The sequence below is a fragment of the Astatotilapia calliptera genome, chromosome 4 (assembly GCF_964374335.1).
Source record: "Astatotilapia calliptera chromosome 4, fAstCal68.1, whole genome shotgun sequence".
In the NCBI taxonomy this organism is placed as follows: Eukaryota; Metazoa; Chordata; class Actinopteri; order Cichliformes; family Cichlidae; genus Astatotilapia; species Astatotilapia calliptera.
Genome location: NC_137425.1, coordinates 32,607,848 through 32,632,111, shown reverse-complemented (window position 1 = coordinate 32,632,111; position 24,264 = coordinate 32,607,848). Strand labels below are relative to the sequence as shown.

General features: G+C 42.1%; 3 protein-coding genes across 5 annotated transcripts in view; 2 read left to right on the top strand and 1 right to left on the bottom strand.

Moving 5' to 3' along the window:
• The window catches only part of LOC113021409 (G2/M phase-specific E3 ubiquitin-protein ligase-like), a 258,658-nt gene that overhangs the window by 27,076 nt on the left and 207,318 nt on the right, over positions 1 to 24,264 (top strand). The window lies entirely within an intron of this gene.
• On the bottom strand, positions 1,102 to 12,197 carry LOC113021413 (cyclin-dependent kinase 5 activator 1-like). Of its 2 annotated transcripts, none has more exons than XM_080300505.1 (3): positions 12,046 to 12,197; positions 7,759 to 8,398; positions 1,102 to 7,670 (listed from the first exon to the last, which is right to left on the bottom strand). In XM_080300505.1, the coding sequence occupies exons 2-3, from the start codon at positions 8,272 to 8,274 to the stop codon at positions 7,179 to 7,181; spliced, it is 1,008 nt and encodes a 335-aa protein (XP_080156631.1). In that variant the 5' UTR covers positions 8,275 to 8,398; positions 12,046 to 12,197; the 3' UTR covers positions 1,102 to 7,178. The 2 variants fall into 2 exon arrangements, with proteins under 2 accessions (XP_080156631.1, XP_026021844.1); XM_026166059.2 differs by lacking the exon at positions 12,046 to 12,197 and adding an exon at positions 10,791 to 11,922.
• On the top strand, positions 21,508 to 24,254 carry rpain (RPA interacting protein). 2 transcript variants are annotated; one of them, XM_026163756.2, is made up of 7 exons: positions 21,508 to 21,716; positions 21,816 to 22,007; positions 22,250 to 22,322; positions 22,402 to 22,513; positions 22,779 to 22,842; positions 23,873 to 24,010; positions 24,123 to 24,254. In XM_026163756.2, exons 1-7 carry the CDS (start codon positions 21,645 to 21,647, stop codon positions 24,150 to 24,152), a joined length of 681 nt encoding a protein of 226 aa, XP_026019541.2. In that variant the 5' UTR covers positions 21,508 to 21,644; the 3' UTR covers positions 24,153 to 24,254. The 2 variants fall into 2 exon arrangements, with proteins under 2 accessions (XP_026019541.2, XP_026019540.2); XM_026163755.2 differs by having other exon boundaries at positions 21,511 to 21,716; positions 23,870 to 24,010.

Here is a 24,264-nt window from a genome sequence, read left to right as displayed (position 1 = left end):
TCCAAGCATTCAAAGGAAGCAGGTCAGAGGTTACATCAGCTGACTTATGTACAGTCATATTGTGTCATATGAGGTCTGTTCTGTAAGTCTGCCTCGTTCTTCTCTTTTCGTCTGTTTCTTAGTCATTTTCTCACCATGCAGGATCTAAGGACCAGTTTGGGCCTCCATCCTGGTGGTGTGAAATGTTCTTCTTCAAAGATGGTTGGATGGTTATCCTCTCTGGTTCCTGTAAGCACAGAGGAAAAATAAACTCTCACGAATAACAGTTCACCTGCACTCACGACCAGCACCTACCTGCATCTCGCCTACCTGACCATTCTCCACTGCCCTTCTTCTCACTTCTTGTTGATTATCTTGGCCTGCCTGCTACCCCACCATCACCACCTTAAAGAAACAAACTATATTTCCATTTAGGCTCTTGTAAATAATCTATAGACTTGCTATACTCACCAGACCTAAAGGTCTCTTTCTGTGAATTTCATAGCCTCTTTAATAAAAGTTGCAAACGCTCCCTGGTGTCAAATCAGGATTGAAATCAGGATGCTGTGCTGTGTCTCTTTCTTAGACAAGTCTCTGGTAATACCTTGGGTCTTTTGTCCCTTCAGTTTAGTGTAAAACTAGGTCTGTAGAAGGACTGTATGTACTATATGCTCAGAAGCCTAGCAGCCGTTGTTTTTTTGTTTTGTTTTGTTTCTCGCTTTTTATCAGACTACAGAGGTTAGTATGATCAGTTTTTCAATTGAATATAAACTCATCAGAAACTACGATTAAAGTTCAAGTATTTAAGTGTTTAGCATTATCAGTACGTTTCTCTTTATGTCAGATGTATAGAGCAGAATAATCAATGAATTGAGGGATTTGGTATTAAAATTTTTATCACCAATAAAAATTAAACCTGCTCTTAATGACTCTCAAGTGTCAGGTTAGGGAGCTAGTGAGCAGTAATTGCATTTTTTCAAAATTATTATGATGCTCTTCCTCCCAGCTCCTCTTCAGCTGCCTCAAATGTGCAGCTTCAGAGACTCTCTGCTGCCTTTCTGTGGTCCGAGTAAGAACTGTCTCAATGTCAGTCATAACACCTGAACAAAATACAGAACACCATGCTTGTAAAGGTTTTTATATAAAGTACCTGTAACAGTTGATCAAAGTATTCTTATTTCTCACATACATATTCATACATCCACATAGTAACAGATTGCAGCATCAGCACTCTAGTAACACTAGTAGCCTTGACTTTGTTCACCAAAGATTCTTGTTTACACAATATGATTCACAAATGAAAAGGAAGGAAAACCAACTTCATCATTAGAAGCATATGTCACACAATAGTTTTTTTCTTTTGTTTTTTGTTGTTTTTTTGTCTTGTATGTCTCGCAAGATAAAATATGGCACATGGTTATGAGTTAATCAATGAGAGCATGAATCGGAGGGGGTGTTATCAACTCATACTTTCATTCTCCATTGCAAGAAAAAGGTTCATTTAGAGGACGGCTTTCCTTTACCTTCAGTTTTCTCTTTCTTTGTTGTCCCTGCACAGCTGACAGGCCTGGAGCAGGTGGAAAGTGGTCATAAATATTTTGGTAATTTTACACATTAAGAATCATCACTCCTAACATCAGTGTCAAAATCTGACACTACAAGGGTACTGAATACAGAAAATAGAATATTCAGTGTATCAGAGAACGAGTAGCGCTGACCGCTTGTGAAAAATCACGGCTTGTTTAATGATTGTTCAATCACAGCTTAGCAACTGTAACGCAGCACAAAAGGTCTTTCAAGCTTTGGGTTTGTTCACAATGTGGAAAGACGTATTTCCAGAGTTTAAGGTGGTTCCTTATCGGTGCCATTCCATGACAAATGAGTTAAGGTGTGTTTCTCATCGCTAACATAAGATACAATCATTAGCTTAACCAACAGTTGTTACCTAAAAGGCCAAGCAGCTAATTTTTTAAATAATGCAGTGCCCCTTTTATCACTAGCACATCCACTTAGTTGTATATACACTATCTGTGACGTTGATCCTATCAGAGTTTAAGCTAGTGTTAGCAGTGTTGTCCATTAGATCCAATAACATTTACTGTAGCAACCCTAGCTAGCATCACCCAAGATAACGTCACATTTAACAGACATCTTACTGTCCTAGCATTAAAAGGAAGAAAAAATAGGAGTCCTATTGACATTATTCCCTATAAGGTATGAACTGAACAGACTAAGTTGATAAGACCAATGTTTTTATTTGGTGAAGAAGCAATCTTTATGCTTGTTAGCTGTAGCCTTTGTCTTCAAGCATGAAGTTGTTTGTAGCAACCAGTTGCTTCATTAAAAGCCGTTTCATATCTCTCTAATAAATCAATAACTTTTTGTATCCGCTTGAGTGTGTCTGTTCTTAAAACTCTTGATAAATGTTCATCTACTTCACCCTTACTTTTGGTGTGTTTTGATGAACATACTTTGGTTAAAGGTTGTTTTGTAAGAGACTACCAGTGACGAACAAACACTGGCAACCACAGTGACATCTAATCCCCATTTAACAGAGCCATGGGTGTTGGACAATTACATCTCATTAGGAAACCTGTTGTTTTGCTTTCCCTGTTTCAATTTAGCTGTTTATTAGCAACCATATATGCACACTTTATCCATTAAGTGTCAGCGATAGGGTTTCTTTAAAAAAAATACTAGCCACTAAAGCAATAGCTCGCTTCAGCTACTGGTTTATTATAGTGACACAAACAAGGCAAATGCTATTGTTAGCATTCACAGTTCACCTCTGCATTTTACAGACAGAATTCATTCCAACAAGTAATTTTGACATGACTCAGCTATGATTAATAAAAAATAATTTAGAGAATATTTTAGCTAATGTTTATGTCAAATAGCCATCAAGTTAGTTAGCCTTTGACTGTTGTTCTTTAAGCCAGTAACCGTTGTTAGCTAGAAATGAGAAATTTGTTTAATGGAATTCTTTTAAGTAATGAATTAATTATTTACTTTTGGATCAATTACAATCTAAGATTTGCCACCACACCTGCTGCCCTTATCACTGTAAGATTAGACAACTAAAGGCCTGGCCTGTGTTGTGGGGCTAAGCAAACCTTTACCCTTTAATTGGAAAACTGTGTCATTCTTCTATTAAATCTGTTAGATACTGAAAGTACTGACATGAATAAAAATTGCAAATTCTTGTATAACATTAACTTATTACAGTTCACATACATCTTGTTATGGAGTTGATGATTTGTAACCATTTGACCTTTCTTTTATCCTTTTGCCTGCAGAGAGAGATCCTTCTGGATCGTCAAGTACAACAAATTACAAACAGGATTATTCAACAGTCATCTTGTGAATGCCTTTGAGGAATATGCTACTTGTCTACTATTCAACCCATCAGAAACAGCTAGGAGGAAGGACATGTAAACAAGCATGTTTGCCATGGATTCATAGAGTGCATATTTGTCTCATGAGGTCTGACTCTGGAACAAGGCTACATGTTTTTCTTCAGAGCATGAAAGCGCTGCAGCCCAGTTGGTAATCATCTGAACATGAAACATCTCCTGCTTTGTGAAGACACGAGTCTGGAAAGAGGCATGACATTCTGTTTGATTAAAAATCCATTTCCTCATTTTTAAAAGCAAAGTCTTCATTTCTGTTTGTTTTGTTTTTTTCATATTACAAGGGAAGGCCAAATATTATTATACACAAATTAAACTGAATGTTGAACGCTCCAGTGTTGGATGACTCCAATTTTGGCATACATTTTGCAAAGTGACACACACAACTTCTCTGTATATTGAATTTACAAGCTTTCCATTTTGGCATGTATTCCTTACCATGTAAAGAAAGTCTTTTTCTTCTGGTCTACATGTCGGATGTACAATGCAGCAACATTATGAAAAGCTTACTCATGACAACTTTATAGTCTTTCTTGGCTCATGTTTTTTTGTTTTCTTTTTCTTTTTGTATGAAATAATGAGTCTTAGAATGATATGGCACAAGACCTCCGCCCTGCCGACAGGGCGCAGGTTTTCAAAAACTGAAAACATCTTATTGGCCGTTGTTAGACTTAGAGATATGACATCATCAAGGATAACACTCTCACCTCAGGGGGACATGTATAGGATCAGTATATCCATTTATCCATCATAATGTTTTGAAGGACTACCCTTACAATGGTCCTGTAATGGACCATCAAAGTTTTCCATACATTTATTGGTGACACAGACTGAAAACTCTTCTATAATCTCTCTTGTGATTCTGGAGGAGCTTTCCAAAACCGAATCATAATTCCTTTGAGCTTCTTCATAAAATTCAGTTTTGGGCTTGAAGCTTCTAACAAGAAAGACCCATACAATCTGAAGATGTGGGGTCTTTAAAGGTGGACTTTAGGTGATTTAGGAAGAAAAAAGCACCAGATTTAAGCACATTATGGAAATTGTTTGATCACGCATTTTTAGACAGGAAGTCTGGAGAGTTTATTCTGCCTTTTATAAGTTTTCAGCCTGAAAACATGGCTGCTTACCAAAAGTCAGAACTATTGTACTCTTTACCCTCTGAGGCCTAAGTAATCACCCTATACTATCAGAATATGTAATATTTGTTCATTTTTTCTAGCAATAAGGGGACAAAGAACATATTGGTTCTAACCGACACATCAAAATGTGTTGACGTTTGTCAAAAAAAACCCTGTTTTTCTTGTCTACAAAACTTAGGGTTTGGGGCTTAGATCTCAGATGGTTAATGTACAATAGGTTGCTGTAGAGCCACATAGGGGTAGGATTAGGGATGAAATGCATTTTAGCAACATGCTCAACAGGTATAGTTGCAGAAACGAGATGAAATTACCTTCTAAATCAATTCTTACTAAGATCGCATTTACGTTTGATCCAAAATGTAAAACATTTTGCTTTTACAGTTCATTAGTTCTCAGATTTCTCTTTGGACATACCAAATAAGTGACCAAAGAGACATAGAGGCTAATCTCGGTGGGCTCTTTTAGTCCTCTGTGTACATGAATACCAAAAACCTGTTTTAAGGGCAAGTGTTTGACCTTGCCTTGACTGATGGATTTATAGTAATGGCATGTCCACTTCTAACCTTTCACATATTGTCCTCATTGGATCGTCCTTGCGCCTGGATGTCACATCGCTCAGTCTAGCTTTCAGCAGTTCAGCATAGCAACTGCTCAGTCTCTTTCGTAACATGAGGCATGGCGTGCCCAACACAAAGCAGCATGCTAGGAAACCTATAGAAGCACACATGCATGTCAAACAACTCCGTGAATAAGTAAGCCATCAGGTCAGTGGACCAGAGAGTCTCTAAATATGGGACAACTGGACTGAACTGCACCAGACAGGACACGACCGGTTCAGACCAGACCGGAGCGATCGAAATGAGAGAGAGAGAATCTGTGTTGATTTATTTTGTCCATGTTGCTGTGGAAAGCCATGAGCAGAAGAAAGAGGGGTGGGTGTTGGGACTTCAAACAGCAGCCGAGGTCTCTGGTACCAAGTGGTGACGGCAACATCAAAGTGTTGTTGTGGAAGAAAAGTCACATCTACAATTGTTGTGTCTGGCTCTGCACTTCCACAGCTGGAGCATACTCACATTTACTTTTGATTACTAATGTGTGTAGTCATTGGCCGAGAAAAGCGATCACATGATCTGCTATAAGAACATATCCTCCATGACCCATCACCACCAGTCATTCACACAGTGTGATGCACCCAACACGAGTGTAGTCGTTTAAAAGTATTCTTTCTTTCTTTCTTTCTTTCTTTCTTTCTTTCTTTCTTTCTTTCTTTCTTTCTTTCTTTCTTTCTTTCTTTCTTTCTTTCTTTCTTTCTTTCTTTCTTTCTTTCTTTCGTCAGCACCAATATGGACTGCAGGAGAAAGTGCAGGGTAAGAGAAATAAATGAGCTCATTCCCTGTGTAAAATGTGCCCTGGAGGGGTCAGTATTGCATTTTCCCACGTATTTGTAAACAGCTTACACAAGGGCTTGTTTAATAATTATTCATCTGTGCCAAAAGGTTTAGCATGTCATCCTCTTAAAAATAGACAAATGGTCTCCTAATTCCCAGAATATTTGACTGGATAAACCCAAATGTTCCTTTAAAACTACAGTACTTTATATAATATGCGGATGCATGAATCCACTTCAGTACAATAAATAGGAGTGCCAATTAAACAATCTGGTTGACTTGATCTCATCCACGCTATGCAAGTTAATACTCTTTATGTTATGTGAATGGACCTTGCAGAACCACTTTTGATGAGTGCAATAAAGCTTGGGAAGGACTTTAGGAATAAGGTAAAGCGGAGTTGGCAATAAGCAAGTGGTCATGTGCAAGGACATATGAAGTGACCTCATGCAATGGTTCAATTCTCTATAGATAAAAATGCCTCAATGCTAAATATATACTGTATACATATACAGTATATATATATATATATTTATATATCCAGCCTCAGTAACTAAATCTGTGTTGTCTGGCGTCTCTAAACCCATTTATGTTTCTATTAACTTTCACAATAAAACTTAGTCAGGACTTTATTTCTTAACATAAAGGCCAGACTGACAAATTTCTTTACACCCAAGGTAAAAGGTAAGTACAATGGATCTCTTGCTCTCTCTATCATGCTGTTAATGTCACATCATGATCTCTGCTAGTCATGCTTTTGATGAAATATGACTTTCCTTTTCTTCATTGTCAGATATATTGTTACTGGGAATCACCGAATTTCCCAGAGGAACCCACCAGAGGGATTAATAAAGTTTTATCTTATCTCCTCTTATCTTATCTCAACAATTGTATCTCAGCTTTAAAACTTGTTACCCTGAGCTCAGGGACCTGGATGCTGAATGCCAACAAGTAGCCTGTTAATCTTGGGAATCTAATCAGATCCAGTCAACATGACTGGCGGTTTGAGAAACACCTCAGCAACCCTGATTTTATCTACTTTGTTGTTTAACTGCAGCCTTCGGGTAAATTTATCATCAACACTGTTTCATACAACGAGCTCTATCTTCTACATTTGAAAAGTTGGTTAATCATCACCAGTAGAGACGCCAGACAACATTACAGCTCAAAGGTAACATTACACTGGATTACATTAGTCTTCCTGTCCTTAACATATTCACTGTCTATCCTTCCACCCCCACCCCCCCACTCCCGGCGCCCTCTTATCGGTCAAGGCCTATGAGGAGCTTGGTCTTCTCTTCCTCTTTCTTGCTCTCATTTTTCAGATCAGCAAACACCTGGGTAAAGAAGTGTGGGTCGGTGTTGATCTGGAGCATCTTGCCACTCATGCGGTTGATGATGTCCAGGCAGCGGTCCCAGAAGGCTTCTTTCTCTGCTTCCACCAAGAAGGGCTTCAGTGGGTAGGAGATCTCGTTGCCCATGTAGGAGTAGGACAGGTAGAGGCAGGTAAGCAGTGAGGCCTGCAGCTCGCGCTCCGAGGCCACCTCAGCTGAGACCACGTCGCGGCACAGCATGTAGAGGAAGACCACGTTGGCTGGAGTAATGAAGCCCTGATCCTGCCAGCCCTGAAGAAGGAGGGAGCGGTCCACACTGCGCAGCCAAAGCACTGGATCTGTCGGGGATAGACGCTTTAATCTGTAACACCGACGGCACAGGAACTCGCCCAGGCTGCGCATAAGTTCACTCGTGGATGCCTGTGTTTAGGAGGGAAGGAGAGAAGACTTGATCAAATTATGCATGCGTGAGTTTTTAGTTTTCCTTTTGCTATAGAGTGAAGGTTACCTGAACAATGACTCGTTTTGGCGTTCCAGCTGCAGTGGAAGGCTGGATCCCAGAACCTGTGAGGGAATTCTTTTTGGCAACGACAGTAGCTACGTTAGCCAAGGTTTTGGAGGCGGGCAGGTGGGAGGAGGTAGTGGTAGTGGTGGCTGCTGGGTCCTGGCTGGATGAATAGGATGAGAGGTTAGCACAGGACTGAGACTTCTTGAGCTTCAGGCTATTGGAGGCTGAGTTGGTGGTGGCGGCTGCATGACCATCCGGAGAGCTTCCTTTCCCCCCATCCCCGCTGTCTGACTGTAATTTCTTGGACCCCTTCCTCTTCGCTGATACAGCCACTATACGTTTCCATGGGAGCACACTGATGATTGAGGGACGTTTTAGGGACTTTGCTGCTGCAGCAGCGGCATCCTTGGCATTCTTGCTGTTCTGGACGGCGGTGTAGTGGCCCACCGTGGCCGGCCCATCCTCAAACAAGGCTGCCTTGCGGTAGCTAGGAGACAGCGATAACACTGTACCCATGATGTCTGGTTAGAGTTAGCAGCAGAAACAGGGTACAGTGGAAAGTAGTGGGGGAAAGCTCTTTGACTAGTCTAGACAAAAAGCTTGGAAAGGGTCAGCGTCTCACTTCTGGAGGAGTTTGAACCTGTGAACAAACAAACAACAGAAAAAAAAGCAGCAATATTAGTTCGATTTCATTTCAACTGATGAAGTTTCATCAGTCTTCTCTCAGTAGAGAATGAGATGTAGATGTGGAGTGGTTTATCAAAGCAAAGAATAGACCTAGACGCTAAAGTTTTGCACAACCATGACAACTTAACACTCCACTCGCTGATGAATATTGAACACGAATGATGAATATTTTTTGCCTGTTTGCAAGACCAGAAGTGACATAAGACACTGACTCAAAAGAGAATATTTATCGTTGGGATGGTGAACTTTCCCCTAGAGCGTTCAGTCTATCGCCTTCCTCTGCTAAGAGACTTTCCTCACTATGAATTCAACCATCCAGTTAGATAATTTCATGAGGTTGCTGCTGTCAGCCTTGTCAAACATGAAAAATGAGCTACAGTCTCTGAAAAAGATCCTGGGATGAAAGAAAGGCTCGTAGTAATCGTAGTATGAGTTAAGTTTTCTTTTTACTATTTCAAATGCTACAATCCTCACGTCTGAGCTTTGGCTTGTTTTGGTGAGGAGAGAATGAGGAAAACCAAGAAACATTGTTAAAATCTCCCCAAAACATCTGTAAGTGGACCCTGAGTTAAATGGGTTGGGTTATACACAAACTAGTTTTCCAAGAGCAGAATGAACTGAAGCCTACAGCCATGACAAGGTATCCAGATGAAACACCCCAAATGGCTGCTGGACTTTCAGATAAGACTTTTCACAGTTTTCTCGCACAGGACTAAGGAGAGTTTTTACTTCTCCTTTTGAAAAAAGAGTAAAGAAAGTAACCATTGAGGCCCATTGAGTTTGACTACTGTCGGCTCCAGTCAACCATGAAATGTGGTTGAAAGGCTATTTAAGTCCAAAAAGGACCGCACACACTTTGGTGCTTGAGGTCTTCACACTAGTCTAGAAATGACCCCTTACCTTCTTTTAACCATAAAAAGTGACAAATTTGGTTGAGAGTCCAAAGATATTTTGATATCTTTAAGATCAGAAACATTCTATTTGTTTTAGTGAGGGGAAATGGGAAAACATGGGAAAATGTTTGGGAAAACCTATCAAGATATACTTTCTATTTGTTCCTCTTGGGTTTCCAAGTAACAAAGACCTTGAATATGATTTTAGAAAGTGAGGTTAGTTTTCGAAACCAGAAAGGACACTCTGGTTCCTACTTTGTGAAAGCAAAAGCAAGTCAGATGAAAATGGCCCAAACAACAGTTCTCAAGGTCTTCTTGCTAGTTATTCCTCCAAGGCCCTCAGCTTGGCTAAATTTTCTTTTAACGAGGAAGTCAAATTCATGACATTTCAGTATCTCTTTTGCAAACAGCATTCAGACACTTTTTGTTTTCTTTTGATGGAGGAAGAAATCCAAGCTCCTGGAGAAAACCCAGTGGACAAACATGGTTTTCAAGCTACAGGAAAATTTTGTTGTGATGCAACACTGCTAGCTGCCTGCTAGCTGCAGTAACATACAATAAATATCAATCATATCAATGTTTACAAATCACACATATATCATTGGTGATCATTGGTGAAAAACCTGGATTCTTATCTGCTAGACCATGAGAAACAACCTGTAACCGGCCAGATAGATATTTACACAGTGAATCTGCTGTCCACTTGTAACAATGACAACTGAAGAAGCTCCTGCCTGGAGGAAGAGCCTGCAAATGCAGATGAAAGCAGGTCACAAGACCAGCTTCCCCTTTCAGAACACGTCAATAAGATGAGTTTAGGTTAGGTGGTGGGAGTGGGTTTTTTTTTTTTACTGCGCAAATCTCTGCTTCCAAGGTCCACATTGAGCTGTTGGTACTGTATGTTCATTAAGTGAAGAAAAGCACCCCAGAGCTTATGGTTACAGCAATATACCAACGAGAGAAAGAGTCAGCCAACTGCATTAGGTGTCTGTGCAGAAACTTCATAATAAATCGTGCAGCCACACAAATAGCTGGCATTCCATCACAGCAGTCATGTATAAATGGCGCACCTCCCCACATAAAGCTGCATATAGACGGCACTGGTAGCCCCAGCATGGGCCTACCAGTGTTCACCAGCATTATATAAGAACCGAGAAAAGGCCACGGAGGCAGGGAAAAGAAATGTGCGCAAGCATCCATCTTAGCTTCAAAATGGAAGCCTTGAACACCCCCCCCCCCCCCCCCCACACCCGAACACCACCAACACCAGGCAGCATCAGAAGCACACACCGAGAGGCAGCCCTGAACATTAGGAGAAAATGCTTTTTTCTCTCTTTTTGAGCAGGTGGCTGTGTACTGACTGATCCTGCGTTTATCTGAGAATTATTTGAGCGTCTTTAATATTTCATCACCTCACAAGGCTGGTGTTACAGGGAAAAACATGTTTCCTACCTTCTAATTAATCTTCTCTTCTTGTGAAATCCATGTATCCCACCTTGACCTCCCCCGTACCCTCGCTGCTGGGTAAGATCAAAATGTGAAAAGGCTTTCCGCCCACGGAATCCACAACCGCCGGCACGAGCTCGTCCAGCCAAACGGGTCTCGCTCGAACACCGACAGGTCTGCTGCCCGCGCCCCTTCCCTTCAGAGCCTCATTCAGAAAGAGTCTCTCGCTCCTCTGCGGGAATACACACGCAAAGCGAATATGTGCCGCACTCCTTCGCTCGCAGCGAGTGGAGAGATGTCTTCCATTGAGAAGCCCAAAAAACTACACGGTGGAGGCTGTTTGATGCTCACAACTCGCCCAGACATGAATCAAACAGCACGCCGGCCCGCTGGTCTAAAAACCTACATTAACACAAAAAAGCGGCGACAGAGAGAGAGGGGGACAGAAAAACATGGCCACGATAAAGTCCAAAAATAGACGGCAGCTTATTCCCTCAGTAAAGCAGCAAAGCAAAGAGCGAGCGAGACAGGGAGAGAGAGAGAGATGCGGGCATCAGCACTTATTCGGGTTGGATGTGCGAGAGAAACGGCGCTCTCTCATTGGCTGCTGCCTGGATGCTGCTGCCGCCGCTGAAGTCGTTCAGCCTATCGCTCTCCGAGGTGCTGAAGCAGCCGGCCAAACGTGTCGAAGCTGCTGCTGCCGTGCTGTGGTGGTGGAGGTGGTGGAGGGTGGCTGCTGAGGATCAGCGCAGTGATTTTTGTGAATCACTTCATCACAGCGAGTGAGGCCCCGTTAACACCGTGTTTGCTAACAAAAATAGCAGATTCACAGGCGAATCCACCTCTTACAGGTACAACCCCCCCCCCCCCTCCCACCAACACACACACACACACACACACACACACACACACACACACACACACACACACACACACACACACACACACCCCTTCCCTTCCATCACAGGGCTAATACTGAGGGATGTACTAGTTGCTCTCTGATGTGTTCACTGAAATATGAATGTGTGTGAAGGTTAGACAGAAAGAACTTATGTTGTATAAATGAGTGAAAGGGGTTGTATAAAGTGCGCAAGCTGAGTAGATAAGAACCATTTAGTCAGCTGACTCAGTCTTAACCAGCTCCTCTCTCAGAAAGATGTTAAAAAATTATTTTCTCCTTACATACACAATCTACATAAATGTAGCGCCCTGGGACTATATTTTCTATTTAACATTCTTAAAGAGACAGAAAGCTACATACATGTTCCCAGTGTGTCCGCGCAGGTTGTGGCTGTCCAGGTCAGGGCTTCTTTGAGTGGTTGAAAAAAGGAAGTCAAATGGACTTCATCCAAGAGGTTTCTTCAGTTCTAAAACCAAATGGTGGAGAGTCCCAGGTATTTAACTCCTAGTAGGGATTGTTCCCATAGTTCCGAGGGTCACTAACCCTATTAATCATGCGAGTCATCACATGAGCCAAGGTGTGAAAAAAGGCGTGGATCTTTATCATCACCGGGATTAAGGGTGAAACCCCAGTAAAGAGATGAGATCTTCCCCCACCTCATCCTGCGCCTGAGAAGGGACCTCAGGACTCCTTAGGTGTTTTGTCCTTGTTTACTGGGATCATGATTTCCTCAGAGCTGAAACTTCCACTCTGATCCTGAAACCACGACTCCTACATTCCTGCTTTCTGAACCGTTTTATCCGTAAGCTGGTTGACATCACTACAACAGCAGGGATGACGTCTCACAATCAGAACCTGGTTAGAAAGCTGAAGCTGGCTCGGTTCACACAGATATTGCTGGTACATTTATTTACTTATTTTTTGCAATAAAAACCATGAAGAGCGTGCTCTTTCCAACTGTGTTACATTGGCCACCCCTTGATTGAATCACAGCAATCTGGCAGACGGCTCAGAACAATCAATGCCCACACGCACAGACTGAAAAACAATTGCTTCCTTAGAGCTATGGCCTTCATCACAACCCTCCTGCTCATCAAAGCACTGATTACTGGAAATACCCCCCCCCCCCCCCCCCCCATCCACACACACACACACACATTGCACTTACACATACAGATCTGACGCCGCTGCTCTTTTTTGGCTAAGGAGAGTGTTCACCTAAAATGTCATTTAACACTTAAGTAGCATTAAACGATATCTAAAATTGGAAACTATTATGAAAATAAACAGTGACTTCAGTGAAATTAGGTTTAAGGATCTGTCAGCACAATTAATCAAAGAAGGCATTATTTTGATGAAGTCAGTGAACAGCAAAATGCTTTAAAAAAAAGGAAAACTAGTGTAACTCTGAAAGAAGATAATGAGACAATAATCAGTTTGTCAGTTCAGCCAATCACTACCCAGATATTTCCAAAATGTACTTAGTTATGACATTATTTAAAAATGACAACCAGCTAAAAATAAATAAATAAAAAACAACTATATGTGCTGTTCAAGATTCATCTGGGAACACATTATATGATCCAATACAAATAAACAACATTTTCAGGGATTTCTATAAAACGTTGTATTCACCACAAATAAACCCATCTAAAAAAGAAATTGATCACTTTTTGGACAACATAACTCTTCCAAAATTATTGGACACTCAAGCAATGGCACTGGATTCACCACTGACACCAGGTGAACTCCAGGAAGCCCTGATAAGTATGCCCAATAATAAGGCTCCAGGTCCAGATGGCTTTCCTGCAGAATTCTACAAAGAATTCTGGTCGATTCTAGCACCAGTTTTCGACAGAACGTTGGTGGAAATTAAAGAAAAGGGCAGACTTCCATCAAATATGAATTCTGCAAACATTAATCTCCTGCTAAAACCAGGCAAAGACCCTGTATATCCCTCAAGCTATCGTCCAATATCCCTTATAAATGTAGACCTTAAAATAATCTGCAAAGCTCTCTCAAAGAGACTGGAGAAAATAACCCCCCTCTTAATTCATCCTGACCAAACTGGTTTCATAAAAGGTAGGCACTCATCAACAAATACACGTAGATTACTTAATTTGATAGACTACTCATACAGTAAAAACCTAGAAACTACAATATTCTCTTTAGACGCAGAAAAAGCATTCGACAGAGTTAACTGGAAATTTCTATTTGCAACTTTACACAAATTTGGTTTTGGATCCTCTTTCATAAACTGGTTAAAAATATTATATAATTCCCCAACAGCTTGTGTTAGAACAAATGACCAGACATCCTCCAGCTTCTGTCTCTTGAGGGGCACCAGGCAGGGATGCCCACTCTCCCCTTCACTGTTTGCAATTTTTATTGAACCACTAGCAGCAGCAATTAGACAGAATTCAGTAATTAAGGGCATAAAATGCAAGAACGTGGAACATAAAATCAGCCTTTATGCGGATGATGTGTTACGCTTTCTCCAAAACTCACAAACCAATATCTCTGGAGTGATTGAATTGATAAACTCTTTTGCAAGAATATCAGATTACTCAATTAACTGGTCAAAATCTACAGTTCTACCGATTAATTGCTCCTTCCATAATTCCTCTTCTACACCACTGCAATCGGGAAATATAAAATATTTAGGTATTAATGTTTCTCCCAAGCTTGCAGATCTAACTAAATTAAACCATATCCCACTTTTAAAGAAGGTAGAAGATGATCTGGCTAGATGGAAATGTCTACCCATATCACTCATGGGAAGGGTTGCCGCTATAAAAATGATGGTCTTACCAAAAATAAATTATTTATTCTCAATGATCCCAACTAAACCGCCACAAGATTGGTTCAGATCTCTAGATTCATGTATGTCCAAATTCCTTTGGAAAAATAAACCCCCACGTATAAGCTTAAAAACACTACAAACGACCAAGGATAAAGGAGGACTAGAACTACCTAACTTTCAGCACTACTTCTTAGCCAACAGGCTTCAGTTTATCTCAGGATGGCTAAAACATACCCTCTTAGATGAACCTTGGCTAGATGTAGAACAAGCACTCTGCAATAATCTAGAGATCTCAGACCTACCATTTATCAGCTCAAACATCCAACGACATGAATGCTTTAAAAGCATCAACATCAGCTCTTCTCTGACAGCATGGTGGGAGTTTCTAACATTGACGGCGTCTTCATTAATCCCATGCAAACGTACACCTATCTGGAACAACCCTGACATATTACAAAACAATAATATGATAAACTTTTCAGATTGGAGTGATAAAGGAATCAAATATTTAGAACATATACTAGAAGGAACAGAATTTATTTCATTTGACGGACTAGTTACACAATATGGGATCAACAAGAAAAGATTTTTAGAATATCAACAAATTAAATCCATAGTAAAAAAGAAATTTAAACCGGGTCAAGTTGAACTACAAAAGTGTGGTTCAATTTCTTACTCTTAAACCCCCCAAATTACTATCCAAAATATACAGAATGCTTTCTAAAACAGATGAATCAATATCACTTCCTATTGCAAAATGGGAAGCGGATTTATCAGTTAACTTAGACCTAAACTTCTGGTCTCAGATTTGCTTAAAAACCTTTCATCTAATTAGAAATCCCAGTCTTCAATTAATTCAATACAAAATATTACATAGAGTGCACTATACAGGCCATCGGATGTTCAAGATGGGCTTTACGTCTACCAACAACTGCTCACACTGCCAAACCAATTCACCGGACAATTATATCCACGCTCTTTGGTTCTGTCCAACAGTTCAGAGGTTTTGGCGCGAGATATGTGAAGACTTATCGAAGTGTCTGAAATGTAACATTCCAACTTCCCCCTTAGTGTGTTTGTTGGGCAGCTTAGATAATGTCACTTCAGAAAAGAATATCGCCCATATGGTTTTCACTGCCCTATGCATAGCCAAGAAAACAGTGTTCATGAACTGGAAAAATAAAAATAATCTTAATTCTAACCAATATAGAAATTATCTATTAGATTACATTAGTCTTGATACAGCCTCTGCCACCACATCAGATCAATTGCTCTGGGCTCCTTTGATCGGCTCCATCACCTAGTGGGGGTGGGGGGTCATAGTTTGGTCCCGCCTTCACTGTTGTGATTGGTGTGGGGGTAGGGACAGCCTTAGGGCGTCGGGGGGTTCCCCGGAGGCATCTTCCTTGGGGGGCTCAACCCGGGGTAGCGGTCATGTCCGGTTAGGGGCTCTGTTGGCTCTCAGGTGACTGTTTCCTCGCGGCTGCGTGCAGCGGGGCTAGGGGAGGGTCTGTGCTGACGGACGTGGGTTACTGACCTGGTAGCCTGGCTGGCCCTGGGTGGGTCCGGGATGGGCGTGAGGTTCTGGGGGCGCTCCGTCTCTGGGCTGGGACCCGGGCCGGGCCTCGGGGGCTTGGGTCCTGGTTGGTGTGTTGCCGGGGTTGTGGGCGGGTGGGTGCATGGGGGCCCAGCCCTGGAGCAGGGTGCCGCCGGTGCGTCGAGCCACCTGGGGGGCTCTTCAACTGGTGGGGGAGATTGTCACATCTTGCAGGAGCTTTCCTCTCCTCAGGAGCTCCCTCTGCAGGAGGGGGAGATACAGGAGAGGTGGAGGAAGATCTCAGCCTGGGTGTTTATTGTCTTATGTAGTCTGGAAGATGAGTGGATGGTGGGGTGGGTGCAGTTTTCTCTGTGGTGGGGTTGGGTGGACTGTCCCGGGCTCTGTGGGGCCGGGCGGCGCTGCTGCACTGGGCCCGGTCTGGATGGGCCTGGGCCCCCTTTCCCTGGCGGGTCGCGGAGTATGGGGGTGCCTACTGGGGTCAGCGGGGGAGCTGGCCCCAGGGAGGGGTCACTTGCCCCTCCCTTCCTTCCCTCCCCATCTCCAGCTGCCTCCCTCTTCCCGCTCCACCACAACCACCCACACATGCAGGGCCTTGGAGTAGGGGTATGTCACCAGGGTGCAGAGGAGGCTACCCCCCCCCCCCCCCTCTGTCCCCTTCTGCCTGCCTCTGCCTCAATTTTATCCCACAACTTAGACATTCACATTACTCACACTCTCATTACACATACATATAGGATCTTGGGGGTGGGCACAATACACGGAGTCCAAAGTACCATCAGGGTGTACACCCCACCCCTGGCATCGTTGCCCACCTCTCAATGTTAAATACACGTAGACATTGAGGGCTAGCAGGAGGGACCATGTGCTTACCTGCTGCTCTCTGGCAGGTAGCTCCAAGCCCTCCTGGGTTTTAAATGCACCTTAGAACACACATGCATCAACACTACAATGAGCGGGTGGAGGGAGGTTCGGAGTCTTCTCTCACCCCCGTTCTCTGCGGCCTGCTGGAGCGGGGGGGCTAGGAGAAGGAGTTGGCTGTCCGACTGCGGTCTGGAGTGTGGAGCCTTCCTGCTGCTGCGGAGTCGGGGCGGTCTGCCTCCCCCCACCGCAGGGAAAAGGGAAACACCACCTGGGTCTGGGTGCAGTTCCCCCCTCCAGGGGTGGGGGCACCTAGACCCGGTTTGTAGAGTACGCTTGGGGAGTGTGATCGTGTGTACAGCGTCTCTTTATGTCTGTCTCCACGTTGGTTGAGTGTGGAGTAAGTGCATATGAGAGCATGAGGGTGGGAATGGATGTTTGTATCTGTGTGTGCCTGTATGTCTGTGTCTGTATGTCAGGTTGGGTGTCAGGCGCCACCTCTCTGGGGACATCTCAGGCCCTCCAAGGTTTGGAGGCCTATCTCCCCGTACCACCACTTCCCCTGCCAGTGGCGGACCCCCTCAGACATCGGTGCGTTGGTGGTTCTTTGTGTCCGGGGATGGGCGTCCAGGTACACACCAGCTCACTCCTTGGCGGCCGCTTATCGGGGCCTGGAGCCTGGGGCTCGCTCGGGCCACTTCGGAGGTGGGGTGCCCCCGGCCTCTCGGCCTGGGGCTCGGTCACTCAGGCGCAGCTGGCTGCCGGCGGAGCTCACGGGCGCGTCACTGCAACTTCTGCTCCGCGGCTGCTGAGTGAGCCCTCATCTGGGACTCTCCTCAGCTCTTTCTGGGACAGTGGCGCGGCTGCCCCTCTGTTGGTCTTCCTTGGTCTCTTGTGTTCTGGGGGCCTCTGGATGTCTGGAGTTTTGATCTCCTCCACACCTGCTTCACGCCCTGGAGGACGGGGCTGTGGCCCCCCCACACCCTCTAGCAGATTATTACATGAAGGAACCTTTTTAAAAACAAGCGCGTCCATGCTCACAGGTGTACACACGGGTGATCACACCCACAAACTACACCCTTTTTGGCTCCTACCTCAAAGCACACTGTGTTCTGTTGATCTTATGTGCTGCACAATAATGTTTAACATTTAGTATTTACTGTCATATTCCCATATATCATTGTGATGTTGTTTATTCTATTACTCTTGTTCTCTTCTGCTTGCTTTCTTTTTTCTTTCTCAGCAGGTGATCCAGGTGATTGATATATGCATTTTTTTTTTCTCTGCCCGTTCTGTTGGTTTTTGTCTTTTGCCCTTCTCCCCCGTCCCTCTTCTCAGCTGTTTCTCTTTCCCTCTTTCTTTCTCCCCTTCTTTCCCCCAGTCAAGTCTGTCCCGTATTCAGTAAGTGAAAATAAAATAAACAATAAAAGGTGAATCAAATGGACCATTACGGCAAGGCTGGGATGGTCAGTTTGGTAAAGTAAATCCGTTGGGCATCTTTCTTTGCCTTTAGACAACAATTCTGATGCAAAAGAGCCAAACGGGACAGGCCAAAAAGAAAAAAAAGAAAAAAAAAAATGACAACCAGCACTGATCAGGAGGAAAATCACAAACCCTTTTGCAGCCACTTCCCTGACACTCTACAGCAGACACCAAAACCCGATGCTTCCCGCAGTCTCTCTCCAGATGAAAGTCAGTGTAAAATCAGCCTGTACAGCTGTTTTCCAACAGCGGTAACACTTTTTCATCCATGATCCAGACTCCGTAAAAAGGCAGTGAGCTGGAAAATGGATTTATCTGAATGGCTCTCTTCCCAAATACAGCTCTACCCACGGGCAACAGAGGCCACTGAGTGCACACGAGGAGGGACTTTTGTAAAGCTTCTTAAAGAGGAAGCTTTATCTAAATCCTGCAAAGAATAAGATACACAGTAAAGCACAGCTGATGGGTGACTGTATGAATATATGACAAATAAATCAATATTCAGATTTATGGATCAGATGCTTAATGATTTTCAATATTCTTAAAGGTACAATGAAGCACAGTGGGGTTACAGTATTGATCAGCAATCAGTGCGTTGCTGTTGAGCTTATGCTTTGTGGCATGATGCATTCAGGATGCCGAAACAAAGCAGTATTCAGGCTCACCTCTTGCACCATTGTGTCAACTCTCCCTGGTCCTTTGTCCTGTGTCTTGTGGTATAACCCTCAGCTTATTCCACTAAGGTTACAACTTACAATTGTCTTTAATTACAGTTTGTTCAGTGAACAAAACTTTTTTTAAATTACCAAACTGTTGCCAGATACATTTCTGCATCCTGGTTGGTTCCCAGTTGGCCCAGCGACATCTTTTTTCCTTTCCTGTGGCCCCGTAGTTAACCTGGCAATGAGCAGAAGTAATTTTAGGATTTAAATGAGTGTAGGAGACTGAGGATGACACAAGACTGTGTGTCAACAGCTGAATAAATCAAATCACTTTTATTGTCACATCACATGTGCAGGTACACTGGTGCGAGCTTCACAAGCAACAAAGTTGTGCAAAAATACAATAACATAAAACAAGCAAAATTTAAGAATGGCTAAATCTAAGACTAATAAATATATGTACAATATATATTAGTATATGCATTACTGTATAACAGATCAGGAAATCTTTTAAAATTTTTAACATTTGATTGTTTTGCTTTGTTGAATTAGAAATATTATATTTAACTTATTATTGTTATTATTATTTATTATTTCAGGTGTAATTTATTAATTTTGTTTGTGGTATAGTATCTTAAAGGGTCAAAGCACCCCTCCAATAAAACCTCTGAAATATCGTCAGTTTCTTACTACAGTAAAAACATGTCTTTATATTCGTTTTTTGGTGTTTTCTCTCATAACATCTATCCCATAAATGGTGGTTTGGACACAGTTTAGAAATCTTTAAAGCAAGGGTGTCAAACATAAGCCCTGGGTGCCATAATTGGCCCGGCAAAAGCTCCATTCTGGCCCTGCTGCATTGGAAAACATGAAGGAGGAAAAATTACATTTTTGGACTTTTAACTGTTTAAGTTTTACAGCTTTATTTATTTATTTATTTTTACTAATGTTACACCAAAGTAATCAGGAAATAGATTTAAAAAAATACACGAAAGAGGAAAGTTCCTGTTTTTTCACTTTTTCACAGTGACTTAAACCCCCCCCATTCAATTTTAGAGGCGAGTCACTGAGCTACACCTTCCAGAAGTTTTTCTAAAATTTGACACGTTTATTTCCGTACAGTTTCTTTATCATGTAGAAACATTGAGATGCTCTGTAGAAATTATACTTCTTATTATTTTAATGTATCTCAGGGCTTAAATATGCAATTAAACCTCTTTATGCTGATAGAAGATTAAAGTGGGATTTGCGTGGTCCATGAAGTAAAATCAGTTTGACTTTCATAAATTTTAATACACTCGTGTCTAATCTATAGATATAATAGATATAGATATAATTTATTTCGAACATGCAAATATAATTGAAATAACAACAGAAAAAAACAAAAAACAAAACTTAAAAATCATCAAGTTTTCATGAATATATCTTTGTCTACAGAATGCGTATGCTCGAAAAGGAGTAGATGAAGTTTACACTTTTCTTGTTCCTACCCCCTTATTTCAAATTTCATTGCTTACAAATCCATATCCAGGATTCAACATTATTTGATCATATATGGTTAACTATGTACAAGTCTAACACATTGAACATACACAAATAAAAACCATTTTCAGCACGTAAACCAGAACAACAACAAACTACATTTTTACATAAACGAATCACCCTGTCTATAACACCCGCTTAATCTCTGAGCTTGTTTTATATCTATGTGACAAACACCTTAATGAACACTTAAGGTTGGGTTACTCAGGCCTTGATCTATATAAAACAAAAAAATGAGGACACAATGAGACAACTCAGTCACTGAGAGGAAGATTTCTTATATTCATGCAATTTATTATTTTTGAACAATCATGTGAATTTTTGTATTGATGTACTTGTCTTGATTTCATCTGTACAGGTGTTCCACACACTAACTCCTCTGACTGTAATGCTCTGATATTTTACATTTGTCCTTACTACTGGCCTGCTGAACACAAGGATTCCTCTCAGGTCATGAGTATTTGGTCTTATTTGGAACAAGTTCTGAATGTTGTGGGGAAAAGATTTATTTGCTGCTTTATACATTGTTTGCACTTTAAATTTGAGAATATTTAATTTGATAAAAAGTGGATTTGATGGTTCCCTTGAAGTAGCTTTATTTATTATCCTTATTGCTCTTTTTTGCAGAATGTATATTGGATAAGTGTGTGTCTTATACGTGTTTCCCCACACTTCCACACAGTATGTCATGTATAATAGAACAATAGAGAGTATATAATGATGTTTGATTTATGAGATCCTTGACCTTATAGAGACTTCGATATTTTGCCTCTGATATGAGTAATGTGGGGAATCCAATTATTCATTACCCATATTATTTCAATTCTTTAAAGCTGACAGGACTTTTATTTTATTTATTTTATTATTTATTTATCTATTGTTTTAGTATTTTTCAGTCAAAAACGACATAACCCATCATGCAATCCGGTCCAGTACACGCCAACTTCCGGGTGGCGGGGCGTAAAGCCGGAATGTTTTGATTTTGAAGTCTTCTCCAACTTTAGCCGGTTGTTTCAAAGAGCAATTGTAAACGGACATCCTCCACAGACGGTTGATGGACGCTCTGCACAGGCACCGCTCACTTTATAAAGGAACGACTCCGCCATGGAAAGAAACATATCGCAAGGTATTGCAAGGTGTCGGAGAGCTAGTTAGCTAGCGTGTTGCTAACTTTTTCAGGCTATGACTCTAACGCTGCAGTGCGATATTTTCTTGTGCTTTTAAGCGCTGTGTAGACAGGCTAAAAAACAGTCGGGCCAGGCTGCTGGAGAAATACCGGCAAATGGGGGAGAGCCAGCAGTGTAGCAGCTCCGGGGCCTCCATCATCGTCCAGGAGGTGATGGAGGAGGAGTGGAGCGCGCTGCAGTCCGAGGACCAGAGACTGCCCTCACTGTGGGGACCTGCGGGCATGGCAGAGGTCTGTCTCTCCCAGCATATCCTCATTTCTTATTAGGAATGTCTTCTGTGTTTGGATTTCGTTTGTCTCTCATTATTTGGTCATTTTTAGCTGTTAATTTAGATAAAAATCTTTATAATGTGAAAACTGCTTTGGCGTTCACACTGTGCTGCATGTAAAGGCTTGATTACAATCACTGAGAGCAGACGAGAGCTTAGTTGGTGTAATCTGAAGGAGAACTGGTCTGACACTTTTCTTTACAGATGTTGGGTGTAATGAGGGAGTACGATGAACTGGCGGTGCTTGAGGAAATCCAGCAGGAGCTCATGTCTGAAGGTAACACGGGTATTTTCAGTGGAGATCCAGCCTGTGTGATCCTGTTGATTCTGAGCCTCTGTGTTTCTCTGTGCTGCAGAGATGTCCATTATTGAAGAGTACGAGAAGAACCAGCTGTTTGAGCAGCAGTACATATCATCTGTCGTGGAAGGAATGGATGAGATGCGTATTATTTGCCCCATATGTCACACGTGAGTTTGGAAATCAATCGCTTTAAACACGTGACAGCAACAATTGGTTGTTTCTCATTTCGCGATTTCTAACTGGGATTTAAAGCGGTCGACTTGCCTTAAAATGTTTTCTGTCAGAGCGGTCGCACGCACACTTTCTTCTTTGTCACAAATAGAATCTGAAGGCCATTTCACACCGAGTGTGTCATGAAACACTGACATGAAATTCAGAATTTTTGGCATGCGATCCTGTCAGTCAACCTGAGCTTGCTTCTTAATCTTACAGGAACAACTTGAACCTCAACAGCTTCTTTATCTCCTGCCCCTGTGGAGTTTATATCAACACTAAGGTTTGTCTGCTGAACTCTAATCTATTAAAAAAAACAACTCATTATGAAGGCTTCACTAACTTTAGAAATCATAGCTGGTTGGCACTCTGTTATTGTCCATGATAGCCTTATTTCTGTCAGTTTGCGTCGTAAATTCAGTCTTTGTTCTCCTCCTTAATAATTTGACACAGTTTCGTAGGCCTGTGTGTTCTTCCCCTGTCCCAGCAGCCGTCTGTCCCGAGTTTAGATTTAGGCTAAAATGCCCCAAAAGTGACAACCTGCTCCTCTCTGTGTGTACGGGCACACAGTGCTGTGTCAGCTCGATTGCCTTAGTGAGGAGATTCCTTCACAGTGTATTCCCTAGCCTGTTCATCCTAACCACAACAATTATGGTTGCATGAAAAAGAACAGGCCATTATAAAAACTAAGCTTTTAAAATGATCTAAATACAACTACAGAACCTTGCAAAAGCACCTTTAGCTGCAATAACCTGAAGCCATCATTTCCTGTAATACCACCAGAATTTTGCTCTTAAGTTTCTACCACAACATTTCAGTATTTTTTCTTCTTCTGAGCCCTTCTGTTGTTGTTGCTGTTCTTGGATCATTGTCCTGTTGCATGATCTAGTTTCAGCCCAGCTGTAACTGTTGGACTAATGTCCTCACATTTGACTCTTCAGATGTGTGACTCTGTTACTGCAAGGCGCCCAAATCATGACCCCTCCTCCACTGTGCTTCACAGCTGTTATGGCCAAACATCTCCACTTGTAGTATTAAAAGGAATTTGTTCTTTTGGTTTTCCTTGTAGTTCCTTCATATGCAGCCTTCCAGACCTAAGCTGAGCTACTGTGTTCTTTTTAGAGACTTGGCAAACCTGCTGAGGACCAGATGTTTTATTTGAAAACTTTCTTATTAGAATGACTGTACGGACTGTCTTGATTTGAATAAAATAAAAATAGTGTACGTGGCTAAAATATGCTGAAAGCCTGTGAAGGTAAAGGAAGAGGAGAGAAAGTGGAAACATGATGAAATGTCTGCATTGTCCTTAGAAGCAGAGCATCACTCCTGATGTCCTGCAGCATCTTCTGGAGTCCAGGGTGTCGGAGCACATGGAAGACTGTCTCCACAACCCGGTGTTCTCTGTAGCTCCTAACATAGAAGGCTCTCCCAACCTCATGATAAGCTGCAAGGTATGGTGCCCGTTCATCCACACAGCTCGCACGTCAAGTGTCATTAACGTCTCAGAGTTTGAGGTGCTGTCGGTCTAAAACATCCAGATGTTCTCGTTTACTCTCACTTTAGGTTTGTGACTACCTATCCATCGTCCTGTGAACGCAGACGGCTGTCATGAGTGACTCCACTCGTGAGATTTGATTTTGAGTTTTTTGTGCTCTTTGTATATTTTATTAAATAAAGGCAATTTTGTATATTAAACGGATGATGA